This window comes from Podarcis vaucheri (genome assembly GCF_965113315.1).
Source record: "Podarcis vaucheri genome assembly, chromosome: 8".
Taxonomy (NCBI): Eukaryota; Metazoa; Chordata; class Lepidosauria; order Squamata; family Lacertidae; genus Podarcis; species Podarcis vaucheri.
In genome coordinates, this window is record NC_138766.1 from 52,132,299 (window position 1) to 52,151,540 (window position 19,242).

At 39.7% G+C, this 19,242-nt stretch overlaps 2 protein-coding genes and 1 long non-coding RNA gene across 3 annotated transcripts in view; 2 read left to right on the plus strand and 1 right to left on the minus strand.

Moving 5' to 3' along the window:
• The first annotated feature begins 1,012 nt into the window (after positions 1-1,012).
• RNF138 (ring finger protein 138) lies at positions 1,013-10,416 on the plus strand. The gene is given in 9 exon segments (XM_082234857.1): positions 1,013-1,078; positions 1,081-1,186; positions 2,371-2,497; positions 3,778-3,943; positions 5,008-5,123; positions 5,869-5,940; positions 7,305-7,410; positions 8,545-8,652; positions 10,257-10,416. Coding segments are annotated over 9 exon segments (921 nt in total). The 5' UTR covers positions 1,013-1,027; the 3' UTR covers positions 10,326-10,416.
• LOC309539066 lies at positions 10,256-15,985 on the minus strand. Its single transcript, XR_014222653.1, has 2 exons — positions 12,857-15,985; positions 10,256-12,644 (listed from the first exon to the last, which is right to left on the minus strand). It is a non-coding gene; the product is annotated as an uncharacterized lncRNA (long non-coding RNA).
• Positions 15,986-19,026: 3,041 nt separating this feature from the next.
• MEP1B (meprin A subunit beta) overlaps positions 19,027-19,242 on the plus strand; it is a 35,276-nt gene continuing 35,060 nt past the window's right edge. Inside the window, exon 1 of the mRNA XM_082234815.1 lies at positions 19,027-19,211. Within this exon, the coding sequence (XP_082090941.1) occupies positions 19,170-19,211 (42 nt within the window). The 5' untranslated portion in view covers positions 19,027-19,169. The remainder of the gene's footprint in view (positions 19,212-19,242) is intronic.

The window sequence follows — 19,242 nt, forward strand, 5'->3', positions numbered from 1 at the left end:
TTCCGCTCTCCTAAGCAAGAACCCTATTTTGACACCCATGCAGAGACTGGCCGCCGAAGCACAAATTTCTGAGGTAACAATGGGAGAAAGCAACATGTTAGAAAGGAGAGAAGGAGCATAGTCCACCTAAATGGGGCATCCCAAGGTTTTTTTCCGCCCTTCCGGACAAGGCCTCATCATGGCACCTATGTTACAAGGCGGGCCTACTGTGGTCTCAGGGCTGAGAATAACCCGATATCGGGTGTCCTTTGAAACTCTATATCCCCTTTGTCCACGTGTCTGTTAAAACGGCTCAATGCGATTTACACCGAAGGGGGAAAAAAGCATACAAACACAATTATGCTTGAGACACAATGGCCCAGCTCCTTGCCTACCCTACACAGAAAGCAAATTCAATCGCTATCCGCAAGCCACACCTAAGAGAAGTGTTTGCAGAAAGAAGGGTAAAAGATGTGCAGGCATTTAATGAATTAAACGTTTCCGTCTGCGTTCAGAACACAGTACGAAATCCTGTTTCCCCCCTGATATTTTTCTTCTCCCCAAACCCAGAGGACTAGTGACTTCCTAGTGCAGTTCGTTCTCTCTCTGTGTGTGTGTTTTAAAACTAGGCAGCAAATCTGTGTTCAGTGGGGTTTATTATGGTCAGTTAAGCGAGCAGGGTGCGTATATGCCATTCCACAAGGGAGCTTCGGAACTGAAGGGGGTTGTGCTGTACATATATCCATTCCCCACAAGCCGTCTTAAAACTCTTGCTTTGGCGGGAGCTCTTTTGAGAGCCCAGTTCTTGCACCTTGACGCGACAGGAGGGCAATGGTGAAATACTAGGTCTTGGCGAGCCCCTCACAAACGTGCCACTTTAAGCCTTTCTCGAGGAGGCCTGCCAGCGCGTCAAAGAAACTGGCGGTCTAAAAAGCGGCTTCCGCGTCGCCTCCAGGCAGCCAGGCAGGCGGAGGGAAGAGGAGGCGGAGGCGGCGACGACTCTTGTTCAATAACAATTCACGCCGGAGGGGAGGGGGGGACTATTGCCATGGCAACCCCGGCCTGCCTGTTGGGAGGAGGCCGCCGCGGCGGCGGCCTAAGACCTACATGGAGAGCGGCGGCGGTTTGACCGGCTTGGCCTCCGGGAGCCCTGAAGATCCCGGCCCGGCCCCGAAGCTTGCGACCGACCTTCCCGTTCTCCCGAAAGGTAGTGGCGGGGCTCTAGGCCGCACCTCGAGGCGAAGGGCGGGAGTGGTTTTATTTTTGCGGGGTGGGGGCCCGGATTCGGATTGTCGGGGACATAAACGCCGAGAAGCCGGCGCGGGGCTGAGGCTTGAAGAGTCGCCTCGCTCTGCTCCTTTTCCTCCTCGGGGCCCTTAAGGCCTCGCCTCCCTCTCGCGCCGCCAGTATCGCGACGGTGGGATTTCCTTTAATTGTACGTAATATAAATATGAAAACACGTTATTATTTGCATGGCGACTTCGTTAAAGTTTCCGAAGTGGTAACAAAAACCAGCACCGGTACGTTGCTTTCAGTGCATTAAGAAAACCACAAAATAATGGCCTACAGTTTATATTTTGCGTGAGGCTCACCGTGAATAAATTCCTTTTTACTCCAAAGTAAGCCCTCCTGCGTTACATGGGGCAAGTAAGACTTGTATTGGGTCGCAACCTAAAATGCCAAAGGGCAGGTGAATTAGGCCACCAATAGATATGTATTTTTTTTTTATTATTCATAGCAAGAGGGGCCATCTTGCAGGAGGGTGTTTCAGAGCTATGGGGCCATGTGAAAAAAGGCCTTTGATGGAAAATAACCTGAACAGAATGGAGGATACAGAAGGAAATGCTCCTATAATCAAACCTCAGACAAACCTTGACCACCTGCCATTATGGCTGGAACGGGTGCGAGTTTGAGGCCAACAAAACCAGGAGGGCCACAAGTTCTCCATCCCATTTTTAGGGCATTTTACTGCACCAATAGCAGTAGGGGCAAAACAACACTAGGTACTGGTAGGTAGCTCCCATGCGGTACTGCAAAAATTAAATGTACCTTTTCCACCACCAGAAGTCCATTCATTCTTCACTTCAGGCCTTTGAATCATCCTCATCCATAGTGTAGACAGCTATAGTTTCGCACATAGTGAAACCAAGCTGAGACGTGAGTCTCCCCAAAGTTTTAGTCACACTTGCCAAGTCATATATGTCAAGGGGTCACAGCACTCATTCTTTTGTACTCTTAAGGGGCAAGCTTTCATGGCCTTCTCAAATACTGTACTCAAGGAAGTGAATAATTAAGTGAAGACAAAAGACAGGATAAACTCTGTCTTGTGCTCTTGTTCCCAGTACTTAGGGTGATAATTGTTCTCTATATGTTGTTCCATTGCTCTTTCAGAAGTACAACAGTTTGCTGCCATGAATGAGGAACCTGCCACTATTTGTTTCAATGAAGATGATTATTACTGTCCTGTTTGCCAAGATGTGTTTAAAACACCTGTGAGGATTTCTGCTTGTCAGCATGTGTATGTATCTATGTCTCTGGCCCATTTTTATTTGCCCCTCCCTTGTTAATTATATATTTTCTCCCTTCCCTCATACTCTTCCTATCTAACTGATCTCAGTAAACATTTGTATTTTTTAAGAAGGATGTTCTCTTGTTAACCCCACTTTTGAGGAGGATGAAACTACTTTTACGTATGCTAAACAAGTGCCAATTCATAAATTTTTGTAAGTGCTTCTACTCTTGTATATGCTGCATAATATACTTTTTCTTGAAAAATCACCACAGAAGCCCTCCATGAAGTTTGTGCTTGCTTGTTAAAATACATCTACTGCATCCTTTTGAGTTCCGTTTGTTCCCATGCACAGCACAAATTTGAACATTTGCTAAGCTTTACTAAGCATCTTCAGTGTTGTAACCCAGATAATCTTAAAGCTACTCAGAATGGAAATAATTCCAGTTTTTGGATGTAGATAAGAATAGGCTTACTGCACAATATCTCATAAAAGCAAATTCCATAAATTCATTACATTCTGTGTGATAAAGTTTTTTTTAAAAAAGAATGTATTGAATCTTCTGTCATTCAGTTTCATTGGAAGACCTTGTTCTAATATTATGAGAGATGGAGAAAACTTCCTTTCACTTTTTCAACATAAGCATAATTTTATAAACCTACACAATGATTCCTACCCATCCTCCCTCATTTGCCTTTTTCTTCACTATTAAAAGCCCCAAATGTGATGACTTTTCTCATCAGAAAAGTGCTCTAATCACTCTGGTAGTTATCTGTATCTTACTATTTCAGATCTGGCTCAAGTGCAGATCTATATAAAGGTGTTTTTTTTTGAAAGGCGGTTTAATTTTGAATGTATTTTGTAATTATCCTTGGTGTACAGTTTGCCCTTTTCACAGCTGGTGTGCACTGGGTTCATTTTTCATTTTGTACTCTGTCATAACCCCTCAATATCTTTCTTTGTGAGTAACTGGCAGTTTTGATCCCCTGAAGTTAGGTTTTTTTTTGTCTCAGTGTGCATCATTTGAATCTCCTTTGTCACCCCCACCTCCCATTCGCACAGTTTTTATATGTTTGGGAAGTCTGCTTGGATTTTGACCACCCCCAATATATACCGTAATCTGCAAATTTCACTGCTTCACTGCTCTCCCCAACTTTAAATCATGAGTATATGAGTTATGACAGACTGGTGAAAGTGGTATGCTGTAGTAATAATAATGGGATTAGAGTAACTATTAATTGGTAAAGCAGAACATTATTTTTGTACTCAACTTTATATTTGGGTTCAGGTTTTGCAGGAAATGTTTCTTAATGGCTATGAAAGAAGGTGGAACACATTGCCCACTATGCAGAGGCATTGTCACCCGAAAAGAAAAAGCACGTCCTAACAGAGCCTTAGATGTTGAAAACAACATGAAGAAATTGGTGGGGAGCTGTAGATGCTGCGACAAACAGGTATAGTAGATGTAAAATAGTGTTAAAAGTGGGTAGAGGCTGAAACTCTGTATGCTTATCTAGAAGTAAGCCCTTTTGAAAACATGCATAGGATTACATTGAAATAATATTTATTGCAGACAGGTGGGTAGTGCACCATCATCTGCTACCACATTTTACATTATGAAGATTCTGAGAAAAAGCAGACTGACTTTGAATAACAAACAAGTGTTGCAACTAGGCACTGATAGAATGTATTCCTTCACTTTTTTTGTTGTGATTTGGGAGCACTCTAGTAAATTAAAACTGTTAATACAGTGGTGCCCTGCAAGACGAATGCCTCGCAAGACGAAAAACCCGCTAGATGAAAGGGTTTTCTGTTTTTCGATGCGCTTCGCAAGACGAATTTCCCTATGGGCTTGCTTCGCAAGACGAAAACGTCTTGCGAGTCTTGCGATTTTTTTCGCTTTCTCCCCCCCTTTTTCTAAGCCGCTAATAGCCTTTTAGCCGCTAAGCCTTTAATAGCCGCTAAACCGCTAATAGTGCTAATCCGCTAAGCTGCTAATAGGGTTGCTTCGCAAGACGAAAAAACCCCTAGACGAAGAGACTCGCGGAACGGATTATTTTCGTCTTGCGAGGCACCACTGTACTGAAGAAGATGTGGAGGTACAAGAATGGCTTGAGCAGTGACTGTAAGACTATCTTAACCAGTATACACTTTGAATTACCTGATTGAAGCTAAAGCAATCCCCAAAAGAAGCAGCATTAACTTTTTATCTTAAGGTCTTGGGAAGCTCAAACCATAGAATACTGTAGAGTTTTATGATCTGTCACCTGATCTGGTTGTTTAACTCCTGTGTTGAGCTCAGTAAAACAAAAATATTTATAAGGCACGTAAGAATATATGTGTTAATGCTTAGTTGAATGAGCTTTCAGTATTGCAAATCAAGGGAATTTAGAAGAAAGTTTTGTAAACTAGTTGACATGATTTTCCTCAACTAGTCACAGGAGTAATTTTTTTAGGCAACTATAGGATTGCCCATAAATGAGATTCAACTCTAAATGAGACACAACTTTATTTACAGATAAGATTCTCGCGTATGAGACAGCACTATAAATCGTGTAAAAAGTATCAAGATGAGTATGGTGTTTCTTCTGTAATTCCAAGCTTAGACATATCTCAGGATTCAACAGGAAACAGGTAAATACCTATTTGCAAGCAGCTTTATACATTTTAATGCTTGCTTTTTAAAAAAATGTCCCAAACTATTGTATATTGCATTCTTTAGATTTGGCATGGGGGAAGTTGTTAAACAATGTAGCTTAGAATTTATTCACAGGGTGGTTGAAGTGTGACAGTAAAGTACACTTTATTATGTTATATCCAAATGAGAACTTCCGACACAATGTTATAATTATCTTTTAGGCTTTGGAACTTAGTTCTGATTATGAAATGCCAAAAATCACTATTTAAATCAACAAAAATTACTTTGTGTATTGCAAACCTTTGTTTTGTTTGCAGTATGGGCACCAGGCTTCAGCGGCCCTTGGCATAATGGTGATAGTGCCCCTCCTCAAACAAAGGCAGGGCTCAGTCCAGCTTTAGGTGGCAGCTACATCCTTCTCTGCTGCTTTGGTGGTCCCAGTGCCACTCACTGTCCTCCACTCAGATGCACTTCCATGGACATGCAGCAGCACTTTTGAACGGGAGCTAAGCTCAGCTTCATCCATGCTGGCCACCCAACACCTTATGCAATGTTTCTGAAGTAACTTAAAAAATAATAATGTTTATTTAGATAAGAACATCTATAGTCCAATTCTAAACATGCATTTTTTGAAAGCAAGTCCCACTAGTATCAATGGGATTAATTTATTCATCATACTGCTTTGAATTGCAACCTCTTCTGTATTTAATTTGAAAATAAATTCTCACACTTTGTATGAAGTTTTAGAAGTGACTCTTCTACTTCGGAAGTTGGAGAAAATTCTAATCTACATGTTCCTGAAGAAGCTACAAGGTAGGACTACCACTGAAATCAATAACTATGTGGTTTTAGGTATTGGTGGGAAAGAGTGCCAACAAATGAAGCGAATCTTCAGTAGAAGACAAATTTCAAAACAAATATCATAGTCCAGTGGCTCTGATGAATGCTCATGCAGGGACGTTAATGTGTAGATCCCAAGCTTTGAATAAGAGATGCTTCCTTCCTGATTTCAGTGTCAGGTATTAGATTACCAGGTGACAAAGTAAATAAAAAAGCTATTTCTCATTAGAACTTTATGCATGCATTGACTGCCTCGTGGGGTTTGGGCTGGGGCCCATTTGGCTTTTTTTATCTACCTTCAGGTCTTTTCACGTATGTGTCAGGCATGGAGAATTATACTCCTGTATCAGTAACCTGAATATTTTGTATAAAAGTGGTTTTCAGCCATTGGAAACCACTAATGTGAAGGTAGCACAAAGCACATCACGCTACAGTTAAACTTCAAAACAAGGCAGAATTTTGGATTTTATCAAAATTTGAATTTTGGGTTTAAGGTATTAAAACAGATTTGTGTCAAGGTGAAGTATAAATAGGTATGTAATACCTTATAATATATTTAGGTCAGGTAAAATCAGGAAAATGGAATTTGATTTGTTTCTTAGAAAAAGATATTCCAAAGAAAACAACTTTTTATATTTGAAGCAGTGCAAAGTAATCCTGTGATTTACTGCAAAAGCTGCTGGTGATATATGAAAGAGATCCTGTTGAAAGACTAGGTAATCTTAAGAAAACACCCCCAAAAAGCCTTAAACTGAAAAATACATAGCATGACCTGTCTTCCATTGGCTTAATAGATATTCTGTTATTCTTTTGTTTTAAATCACACTGTAAACTGCCCTGGAATATTAGGAACAGACTATATACAGTAGTACCTCGGGTTAAGTACTTAATTCGTTCCAGAGGTCCGTTCTTAAGCTGAAACTGTTCTTAACCTGAAGCACCACTTTAGTTAATGGGGCCTCCAACTGCCGCCGCGCCACTGGAGCACGATTTCCGTTCTCATCCTGAAGCAAAGTTCTAAACCCAAGGTACTATTTCTGGGTTAACGGAGTCTGTAACCTGAAGCGTCTGTAACCTGAAGTGTATTTAACCCGAGGTACCACTGTAAATACCTTAAATAAATCAGCAAACTGCATTCAAATATGTTACATTTTGACTTAGTGCTACATGAATTCACTACAGCAAGCCTCAGTGTGTTTTGGTCTCATTTTATGCATTTCCTCCTTTTGCTGAAATTAATGGGGAAATGATTGTGGGTGACAGAGTTCCTTGAACATGTAACATGCTGTTGCAGGGATTTTCATCCATGTGTGCCTCTTTCTCATATTTGTTTTCAGTGGACAGCCTACATTCAAATGCCCTCTGTGTCAAGAAAGTAACTTTACAAGGCAGAACTTATTGGATCACTGTAATGATAGGCACCTTTATCAACTAGTTCCAGTAGTGAGTATGTGTATATAAAAAAGAAAGTTTGTGAAGATTTTATCCTAGTATGTGTGAATTAAGGTCTTATTTAAAAATTATCTTAATTCTATGACAATAGCAATATTTGCAGAAAGAATGAGCCACCCTCTTCTCCCTTCAGTGATGGATCTAGCAGCTACACCATTTTCCTCAGTTTTATACTGAATGACATTTTCCCATTTCTGATCTTTTTTTTTTTAAGTACTTAGATCTGTAATTACAAGACATGTTTTCCATTTTCAGTTTGGGATTATCATTGTTTTATTTAGTATTCAATAAGTTTTCTTAAGGGACGCGGGTAGCACTGTGGGTTAAACCACAGAGCCTAGGACTTACCAATCAGAAGGTCGATGGTTCGAATCCCCATGACAGGGTGAGCTCCCGTTGCTCGGTCCCTGCTCCTGCCAACCTAGCAGTTCAAAAGCATATCAAAGTGCAAGTAGATAAATAGGTACCGCTCCGGCGGGAAGGTAAACGGCGTTTCCGTGCGCTGCTCTGGTTCGCCAGAAGCGGCTTAGTCATGCTGGCCACATGACCCGGAAGCTGTACGCTGGCTCCCTCAGCCAATAAAGCAAGATGAGCACCGTAACCCCAGAGTTGGTCACAACTGGACCTAATGGTCAGGGGTCCCTTTACCTTTATGTTTTCTTAAAGGACTGCCCTTCATTCTATTTTTTCTCACTCTGTCGCATAATACATTGCTATTAGACACATTTAAGTCCATTTGAGTTCAGTGGAAGTACTAAACACTAAAGGACTGCCCAGCTGGGGCAGGATGGTGCCCTGTTTTACAAGTAGTGCCCAGTATTGTTTAAATGGGAGATATTAGAGCCATACACTCTTTTAAAAACTTTTTGTCTTAAGTCCCATTTTCCAAGATTCGTTTTGTAAAAAGATTGCTTAAGATTAAGGGCAGAAATAGACAAGGAGTATCTTCTTTAGAAACATAAACGTTCAGTGTCATTTCCTTTAAAGAATTTAAAGTATGTGTAGTTAACTTTTTAAGTTTAATCTCTTCTATTCACATTCCTTCCAGGAGTATCCTTTTGTTTTAAGAATGTGTCTATTTTAAGGCATTTCTACGTAGTATGATTCTCTCTCTCTCTTTTAAAGATCTGTCCTATTTGTGTCTCTTTTCCATGGGGAGATCCTAACCGGGTTACTAGAGATTTTGTTGGCCATTTAAATCTAAGGCATCAGTTTGAGTATGGAGATTTTATGGTAAGAGCTTTTCTTTTGTTCTTGCTCCCTATTTAAAATGTTGACTTTTTTAATCTCCATGCTGGAGGACTAAATTAGAGCCTTATTCATCTTGGATTAATTTGGGTAAAAGCACCTTCTATATTAGATTGCCAGATTTAAATTACCTAGAAGCCTGGCTTTACCAAGTTCTACAGCTGCCCTGGTAAATTGTGAAATCTCTTTCCTAGGTAAATTTGGGGAAAAAGCTAGAAAAGCACTTAGGGGATTTTGTGCATTTAAAACACTTCTACCCTGCTTTAGGCATATACCTCAATAAACCATGCATATACTAGTCTCTACCCTGAAGCTTACAATTTAAAAGATAGGACACACAAGGAAAAGGATGGAAAAGGACAGGAAAAGCAGTCTTGGTCACTCTTCTCAATAGTTACAGTTCATATAACAACCAGCTAAATTGGAAGTTTTTCAGGCAGCTTCATGGAATGACTGCTGTTGAGAGAGAACCAGCCAGTCTCAACAAACCTGATGAGAATAGATAGCCCTGCTTCTCTCCTCTCCTCTGTAGCCTGATAGCATGGCTGTGGTGATAGTGAAAGGCAGATGGTGTCTCAGCAGGTCTAGTTTCTCCCCCTGTCAAATGTCAACTGTTTACTTCTGCTGCCTGGCTGGGGAACAGTCTGGCTGGGGAACAGTCTGTGGTGCTGGGATGCCAACAGTATTTCCTGGACCTGTTACACTTTACTTAGATTGGGTCCTCTGCAATCCCACCAGCAGTCTGTTGGAAGAATTTAGACTTAAGTGCATATATTACCTTAACCTATATCTTACAGGGCCATTACAAAGATGAAAGGGAGGATAATATACACAACCTTGAGCTCCTCACTGGAAGAGCAAGATATATATCACAGATCATGTAAACAAAAAGAAACATGCTCAAATCCAGAAAAGCCATTCCCATCTTGCTTTAACTGCAATGTTCCATAATCTAGGGTTGCCATATGTCCAGAATTTCCTGGACATATCCAGAATACTGCAGCTGCAAGCAATGTCTGGGTGGAAATGGGTGAAATGTCCTGGAAAATAGGAAAGGGGGGGGGAGGGAAATCCATTTTTTTCTCAGTAAGTAGGAGGATTCATTTATTTCACCGGAGTTATTTCTGAGTAAAACATATCGAAACCAGTTCTGTTTTATACCCCCTAAATTTCCGCTGAATTAATACCAAACAACATAACTAATAATTGCTCCTTAACATTATCTCAAGCAAAAATACTGTGCCAAAACAACATTGCTTGCTTTTTCTTTAAATGTCCTGGTTAGATGTGAATAATTGCCATAACATCACTCATAATCAACATTTTGCAACCATTCATTTCTGGAAATGTTTTGGGGGAGGTTCCAGTTTTTAGTAATTTATTTTGCTGTTACTAGCATGTTAATTGCCGGAATGACAGCCTTCTTTTCTAAAGGATCACTTACATCATTTAGCAGACTATTCATATACATTTTCCCATTGTGTGCTCTTTGTTGTAGTAATTAATGCAGAGTACATGCTGAACTGTAGAGTGTAATAACTTGGTCTGGGGGGAAATTCTAAACCATTTTTGTTGTTGTTTGTATTTAGAATCCTCAGCTGGATGAGGAAACTCTGTTCCAAAATGCTGTTGAGGAATCTTGTCAAGAGAACCTTTGAAATCTCTAATTTGTTCACATCATTGCTTTCTGCGAGGGGAGAAGCTGCATCAGTGGTCTCAGTGTTAATAAAAGGGAACCCTTGTATCCAGTTTAACTGTATAGCAGTATTACTTTCCCTTGAATTTATTTTAAAATGCTTTTCATTTAAACTAACAAAAAAGCATGTTATATTATAATACTTTAATATGGGGTGTTTTTTCCTCCACATAATATTAGAAATATTTCAGATATCTGGCAAAAACGTTACTGTCTTTGAGATAAAGCTATTAAGAGCCATTTTGCATCATTTGTTTTATTATTTTTAAAGAAGTGTTACACTATAGAGAAAAAAAATTGCACTGGGACAAAGTATTGACATACAGATAGTAAGGACAGGGTGGTGTTTTTTATTCTTTTTTGGATGAGTTAAATAACTTTTTTTCTATGCTTACTAAATCTATGTTAAAAGCTAAATAAAACCCCAATAATTTCTAGCCCAATACTATTTTAGCCCCAGCTAATGTTTACATAAAAGAACATGCACACAGGGGTTTTCTCAATGCTGTCAAGAATCTCTTAAGTAGCCACAATCTGGAGGCTTCCTAGCTATGGCATACTTACTACTTGGCCATTTTCTAGACACCAGCCACTTACTTGTAAAGTAGCCTATCTTAAATTGATAGGTTTAATTTATTTTATTCAGAGATTGGTTACTGCTTTTTGGATTGTATCATTATTCACTTGAGAAAGTTTATAAAAACTTTTTCCAGTTTAACAAAATTTGGGATAAAAAAGTCAGAATAATGAGCTGCAAGTATGTTGAAAATACTAACTGACTAAGGAAGTTTTATGGTAAGAAATAAAGAGGTCTTTTATTGGAAGTGCTGTTTTAGGGGGAAATTGGTCTTGGGCCAATACCAGCTTAATCTGATTTTAGATATGAGCTTTCTGTTAAATTATCTACTGAACACTTGTTTCAAAGCCTAGTCCTGGAAACCATGGGAATACCTGTGCATCTTCAAAAGCCATTTTACATTTGAACACTCTAAACATGGGGTTACCACTTCATGAGTCTCAGTGCCTAAACAATCCTTGTCTAGGAAAGGGTGCAGTTGACATTCCACCCAAAGCTGATGGTAGGCTCTCTGCCATGGAGGCCACAGGGCCTCATTGGACAAAGATTGTTCCATAAATACTCCTAAACTCTCTGCATGTTCCTTTAGAGTGCAATCCAATCCAGAGCAGGCAAGTCCCAAATTCTCAGGCAAGGGAATTGGTCATCCAGAGCACCCTTGTCTTAGCAAAATTCAGCTTCACTTTTTTGGTCCATATCCTACCCACCCTGATTCCAGGCACTGCTTCATCTTGTGCATGCCTTCTTGACTGGGAATTAACAAAGAGCTGGGTGTCATCAGCACATTGATGACACTGCCCCACGTCTCCTGATGACTGCTTCTGTTGGCTTCATATAGATGTTTAATAACATTGGGGATAAAATAGTGTTGTGCAGTACCCCACAACTAAATCACAAGGGTACTGATACATAGTCCCTCAGTACTATTATCTGAGACTGGCCCTGCAAATAGGAGTGGAACCACCATAGAGAAGTTCCTTCAACATCCAACTCACAGAAGGTACCATGGTCAGTGGTATCAGAGCTGCAGAGAGATAAGCAAGAGCAACAAAGTTGCACTCCCCATCTCTCCTCTGGGAAATATTATTCATAAGAACAACCAAGGCTGATTTTGTGTTAAAAAACATCCTGAACCCTTATTGGAGTGGGGGCAGTTAATAGCTTTCTTCCTAGAGTGTCTACAGCTACATTGCCACAGTCCTGAAGCACCTTGCCCATAAAGGGTATTAGACACTAGGTAGTAGTTGCACTATTGGTATAATTAGGAATGAGCAGATTCCCTCAGTACCATGTCATTGTTGCCTCTTGTCTCTGTAGCCTAATGCAATATTAGGTCGCTTTAACAAAAGCTTAGTATGCAAGTCATTTGTGGTAATAGTTCTACTCTATTCTGTGCTGGTCAGGCTGCCTCTGGAGAACAGAGGTCAGTTCTGAGTGTCTAGCAGAGTGCGATCACGTTAGTCCCCCCCCCTTTTTAATTAATTTTCATTTTTCACATCACTCATATTCACAATACACAAACCATATTGCTTAAAAATATCAACTCAGATTCTTACAGTACACTCCAAAAAAATCTTTCCACATATTACCATGCAATCTCAGTGTGTATGTGTGGGTATAAATATAATCTTGATGCATATACTCCAGAAATGGTTGTCACACACAGGAAAGAAAGGGGCTAGAATTCCCTTTGGTTGCATGAATCTGGCACATCAGCTTTTCATCCAGGGCTATTGTCCATGCTTGGAGCACCTATTTCCACTGAGAGGAAGAACATTAAGAGTTATTTATGAGCGACTGGTGGAGTAGACATGGTCTTTATTCCAAGTAAAGCAAGTTGAGGGGAAGGTTGTAGGTCCATTTTGTATATTAAAATCATTTTTTTAAATACCAAAACCCAAAATTGATAAACATGCCCCAAACTTAGGATCTTCCAATTCTATAGCCACTGTTTTCCTCCTGGATCTTGAATCAAAGACACCAAGACTTGGAATGCCTTATAGTATATAAGCAAGTGGCGCACTCCCAGACCAGATTTTAAATTTATCTTTGCCAAATTTTAAATTGTTAGGTGTTATAGTTATTGGCAGGAAATAGGCAGGAAAACTTCAGAAGGATCAACATATTCATAGCCACAATGTGGCTCAAGCAAGAAAGGTTTAGACTTTTCCAGGATTTCAGTTCCTGTCTAACTTGAGATAACAAAGACTCAAAATTTGCTTTCCTTAAAGAGTGCAAGAATTTTGATATAAATATTCCCAGATATTTCAGCTTTTGAGGACAGATTGTAAAACCCTCAATGCTTTGTATGAAAGTTTGAGACTGGCAAGACCACAATAAACATAATTTCAGATTTGGTTTCAGAATTATTCAGTTCTTTAATAACTTCAGGTATTGCCAATTCCGGTTTTGATAATATGAAAGCTATGCCATCTGCAAAAAGGTTAGTATGCATTTTACTTTATTTTTTTTCACTTTCTATATTCACATTGTTTCTAATGACTGTTGCCAGTGGTTCAATAGACAAGGCAAATAAAAGCAGAGACAAAGGACAATCTTGTTTTACTCTTTTTAGAGGTTTCTGAGTTGAGACCATTACATAAGACTGTAGCAAAGGAATGTTTGTATACTTCAAAAGTCGAGTTAATAAACCACTCTCATGTTAAGTCTATACATCAGTGATTTAAAAATGACCAACTCAGCCTGTCAAAGACCTTGTAAAAATCCCATGAGATTATTGCACGTGACTTACCTTTCTTTTTACTATAATAAATGACATTCAATAGGTGTCTTACTGGATCCACTATGCCAGCGATACAGAAAGCCTACCTGGTCTGGGGAGATAAAATTTGTAATGAACACATTTAATCTGTTTGCTAAAATGGCTGTATACATCTTAGCTTCTTGGTATAACAGGGCTAATTGGATGCTACAATTCCTCTAGGTCAAGGTTTCTTCTAGCTTTTGGTAGTACTGTTATTTTAGATTGATGCCAGTAATATGGTGGAAGTTCTGCCAAAAGAACTTCATTAAACAACTTGGCTAGATGGGGAGACAGTTCATTTCTAAAATGTTTATAGAACGTTTCTATAAAACTGCCAGCCTCCGGTGCTTTGTATTCTCATAGTTTTTTAATAGCCATTTGCACTTCCTTTAATAGATTTACTCAAAGACTGCATATGATCCATTTCTAACTGTTTTAATGAAGTTTATCTAAATAGTCATTGATAGCAAACACAGACGTTGATGGTGAGCTGTGTAATTCTGAATAAAATTTATTAAATAATCCACATTTGTCTTTTTCTTTGTACTGAAAAATGCCAAAATCATCTTTTATGTGTAGCACTCTTCTAGAGGCAACCTTTTGTTTGTTTGTTTGTTAGTTTTTGTTTTTATTAAATATTTTCTTGGTTTAGTACATGCCTTGTCTCTTTTTTCAGGTTATACAGTCTTTCTTGCAAATCACTTACATTTGTTGTGATACATTAGTGTTGATACTGTATATAAGGTCGGGGAAGAAAGTGGGAGAGGGTGGGGTGGTGAGGCTTATATTCTTTTATATAGTGTACGTGTGAGGTTTTGTGTCAGTGTCAACTGGGTATGTTCTTTTTCTATTTGTTTATTACATTTCCTTGCTAGTGAGAGGTATTGGGGGGCAATATTATTTCTTTAGTGAAGGATGTTACGTTACCGTCTTTTTTAGTGACAGTGTATTATTGTTTTGAGTGATTTCCCCCTTGCATCTATTTGCTAAAAGTCTGGAGTTCTTTCCTCCATATTCGTAAAAGCATTGTTTAGAGAGCATAAGATATTAATCATTGTTTTATTGATTTCTAGAGAGTCAATTTTTGTTCTTTTTTGTTCTATGAGTTTAAGGAGTTGAGTTTTTTGTTTTGGTTTTTTGCTCCTGCTTGTTTGTAGTGTGATGAGAGGGTTGTAATGTCTTGTTGTAATTTACCATTTTTTGAGGAGGTTTGCTTTTTAAGAGATGCCCTCTCCTTTATGCAGGCTCCTCTGGTGACCACTTTCATTGTCCTTAAAGGTAGTTTTCAAGAGACTCTCTCTAGCTAGTTGGTTTGTGGTTAGGATGGGGCTAAAGGACCATGCTGGGGTAGTTTGTGCTTCCTCTCTTGAGGGTAGCTTCTACTGGGGCATGATCTGTGGTTTTAATGTTACCAATGTATGTTGTTTCTGTGTGAGCAGAATGCTGTCCAGTCAGGACATGGTGCCGGGACATCCAGACTGGAATGTGGCTGGTGTCTCCCAGGTTCTTTTCTCCCAAGATGTCACAAAGGCCTCAGTTTTTAGCATTTTCAGTAGTTGGTCAGTGTCTCTAATTGTTTGGGGCTTCCCTCTGAGGAAGGTTGCCCAGGGGGTTGTAGGATGGATGTCTTTTAGGGATGCCTCCCCTGTTGAGGTTGAGGTTACCTCCTAGGATTGTTTACCCTTTGGAGAAGGAATTTGTTTAGTGTTTCCTGGATGAACTGTAGTTGTTTTGTGTTTCGGGCATATATGGAGCCAATTGTCAGTTTAGTTTTGCCATTAGCAAAAATGAATCTACCTTTTTGTGTTTTAGCACTGTTGTGGCTTTAAAATGTAGGCCTCTCCGGGGGCCTTTCCTGAGCGAGGTGCCACCCATTCTTGACTGGACCTGGGTTAGCTCCGGCTTTTGCTTCCTTTGTGTAGGTTGTGGAAGGCAATGTGTGGTTTCACTCACCAGAACAGACACTTGTGGAACAGAAGTAGAGGTCAAAAACTTTTCTCTACAAAGGTCATACTTTTTCTCCCTGGCTTTTTGGCTGTATATTTTTTCTGGAAATGATCACTACTTAAAACATCTTTGGTTACTTTATAAAGGCAATGCTGCCAAGGGATTGAGAGGTTTGGTAATTTGACACGTGGTACTCCACCAAGTTTTACTCAGAGTAGGTCCATTGAAATTAATGGCCCTAACTTAGTCATTAATTTCAATGGGTCTATTCTGAGTCAAACTTGTTGAGTACCATCCTTGTTTTCTTCTGAAAATCACATGTAAAAGTTTGATTCTCAGCAGTTGAATGGTACAGTATTGACTTTTCCTTTTCTAACTTCCCTAAAAATAATATGATTCAATCACTAGGGGGCACCAAGCACTTTTGAAAGACATTGCTCTAAGATGCAATTTTTTAAAAAAATCATTCTGAAAGTGTTTTTGTCCTCTACATTCATTCCACAAGTGCTTGTTCTGGTTTTGTGGTGTTTTTTAATTTGCACATTTTTCAGTCAAATGTGTGTCTTGTACAGCTTGTGAATATATCTGCATGACAGTACTGCAAATGAAATGTGTTTTCCAAGAGTGTTCACAGTATATAGAAAAGAAGGAACGTTTGAAGCCCCATACACAATGCCATTGATCCATCTAGCTCAATATTGTGTACAGTGACTGGGAGCAACTGCAGGATTTTCAAACAGGGAACACTCCCAGTCCTAGTGGTAGACGTTGAGGCAACAAACATTGCTAGTTTTTTCTATGCAGGATAAGACTGCAGTAAACTGAATTTTAACGCATCTCTGATAAACGGAATTTCCCTTTTAGTGTTTTTAGGTTTTCTTAATAACCTTTGGCATGATCATAGAGGCTGCACAAATGTTCCGCAGGAAACAGCCACCATAACCAGAAACAAAATAATTGTATGTGACAGAACCGGGAAGATTCAAGGCATGCCCATAGGCAAGCTCTCCAACCCAATGTTCTAGAAATACAACCAACAATCACTCTATGTTGGCACATTGCAACTTACAGGCAACTTAGCAAGACTCCTGTCTTGTTCATCTTGGTAAGGCACGCTGCTATATCTGTGTCAACACAACAATATCAATAGTGTAAAGCTATGTATTGTGTTTAGACTTAAATTTCTTTCTCTCTTGCACATATGCGGGCACACCACTATGGATACATAACTAGATTGCCCCCTGGCTATTCCCCCTCCCCCAGCCTTTCCAGTTTTTCAGCATTGACTTGGAACTTTTTATGGGAATGAAATGGCCAGTAACCTGAGTCGTTTGGGGAATCCTCCCATCTAAACTGTTGTAACAAAGGTCTACCAGATGATGAGGGCAAGAATCAGCCTGTTATAGTGAGTATGAACCTTTTCCCTCACCAGTCTAATGCTAAGCACTGTGATACTCCTAGAAACTGCTCCAGAGGTGAATTTAGGGCAGCATGGCTGGTTCTGCCACAGTGGGTGCCAAGCCTTTGGGATGCTGCAAGGGATCGCAACTATGATGTCGGGAATTGAGCAGAATGGAAGGTGAGAGGCGGTGTGTGTGTGTGTGTGTGTGTGTGTGTGTTGGGCTGAATTTTGTCCTTGCACAGGGCATTGCTGAAATTTGAAAGACCAAAGTCTGCCCCTGACAGCTCTGCCACAGCACAGCTTTCTGAAGGTCTGGGAAGGTGTGCTTCGTTTAGTCCAGCCCCCCCCCCCCAATGTTCCAAGGAGCAGTGCAAAATTGCCTGCAGGAAAAGAAAGTAATGCTAAAACTTCACTTAACCTTTTGTGCATACTACAAAGCAGCTTATATCCAAGAAAGCAGGCAATCTGCAATATATGGCAATGACTAATATAAAAAAAATGCACTGATGCAGTTTGCAGTTTTTGTATTTAATTCCATTTCATTCGACTGGTTTTATGAGCAGAAGTCTAGCTATGTGCATTAGACTGATTGCATGGATTACATGTGCCTATAATTCCATTTTCAGTTTTATGATCCCATTTACTAGTTCTCTGAATCTGGTGGCTTTCTCTTGTTAATGTGGGAGAAGTTGATTGGAGAAGGTTATTGATTGCCCTTGTAAGTTTTTCTACCGAATTATGTGGCTTCTACTGTTTAAAAAAAAACAATACAGAAAAAGTACAAGTTGAGAGCTGAGTGTTTTTCTTTCAAAATAACTATGCTGAACTCACTTCATAACTGCTGGGAGAGAGAGGTAAAGAATGAACAATTGGCTTTTGAGTAAGGGAGAAGTACAACATAGGTAGTAAATTATTACAGTATAAGCAATAATTTCATTCATGTTATCTTCTTGGCAACTGGAATTTATTCTGTTCTTTGTGGGCTATTTGATCTATAGATATTTTTTTTAGCATTTACTTTTCTCTCTAACATAGCAGCCTGCTACTTCATCACACACATTAAGGTTGCAATCCTATATATACACTTACCTGAGAGTAGGGATGGGGGAGCAATTTCATTCAGTTTCCATTTCAAAGCCAACCTACCCTAATTCATGCTTTGTGAAACAATATGACAACCAAAACACAAACATCATTTGAAAGTCACACTTTGAAAGGTCCAAAAGCTGGCATTGAAGATGTATGCCTTTGTAATGAGATGGGCCCTCTTATGCTAGACATAATCTGTGTTTCTCGTACCTAAGCGTGAGTACAGCTTTGGATGCTGTGCCCACTTTGTTTACTCAAGAGACAAGGTAGGATTGGCAGTTTCCATTTTGCAAGTGTTACGATAGCCATAACGGCAAGGGTTCTCTTCCCTTCCTGGGAGATGCTCCAGGCTAGGGCTAATGTGAGCTCCTCTTCTAGTCATTGGCAGGAAACAGATTTATTTCAGTGGAGTTAATGAAAAAGAGGGTCACCACTGAAAAATCATCAAGCTTGATGAATAGTTAACCCATAACACTATCTGGATAAGCCATCACGTAATAGTACTGATAGGGGTGGAGTCGATTGCAGTGTGATCCTGACCAAGGCGTTCCCATAACAGTAATTGAAGGGAAATGTAGGCAACACAGACAAAATCTGATGAAGGATTTTAAGATTGGCTTCACTTCTACAAAGATTAGCAGTGATGATCAATGCCATTGGTTTGGACCTATAGAGGTCATGGATCTGATATATAGGATCCTGGAACTAGGCTGATCAAGGTAACCAGAGAGATTTTGAGGAGGGGAGAAATTAAATGTACTGTGTCCAAAATTCTGTCAGCGTAAGCATTTCAGCTTCCCAAATGGAATGATCCCTGCTCTCCTTCCCCTAAATGTTCTGGGTTTCCCCCCCCAAACTTAAGCTGAATGTGGCTGTGCAAATAACTGAGTCTTTGTCTAGGTTCATTATGAAGATACCTCGTTTGAGGCATCGCATTTGGTTACTTCCACCATCTTTATCCAATGAGAAGTATATAAAGGTAGAAGAAGACCAATCAACAGTCGTTTTATTCTGGCACTGATGTTCGATGAAAAAGCTGAAATGCCCTCTTGCTTCATTCTGTCAAAAGGTATATATCAAACACCTGCAATACAAAGGTC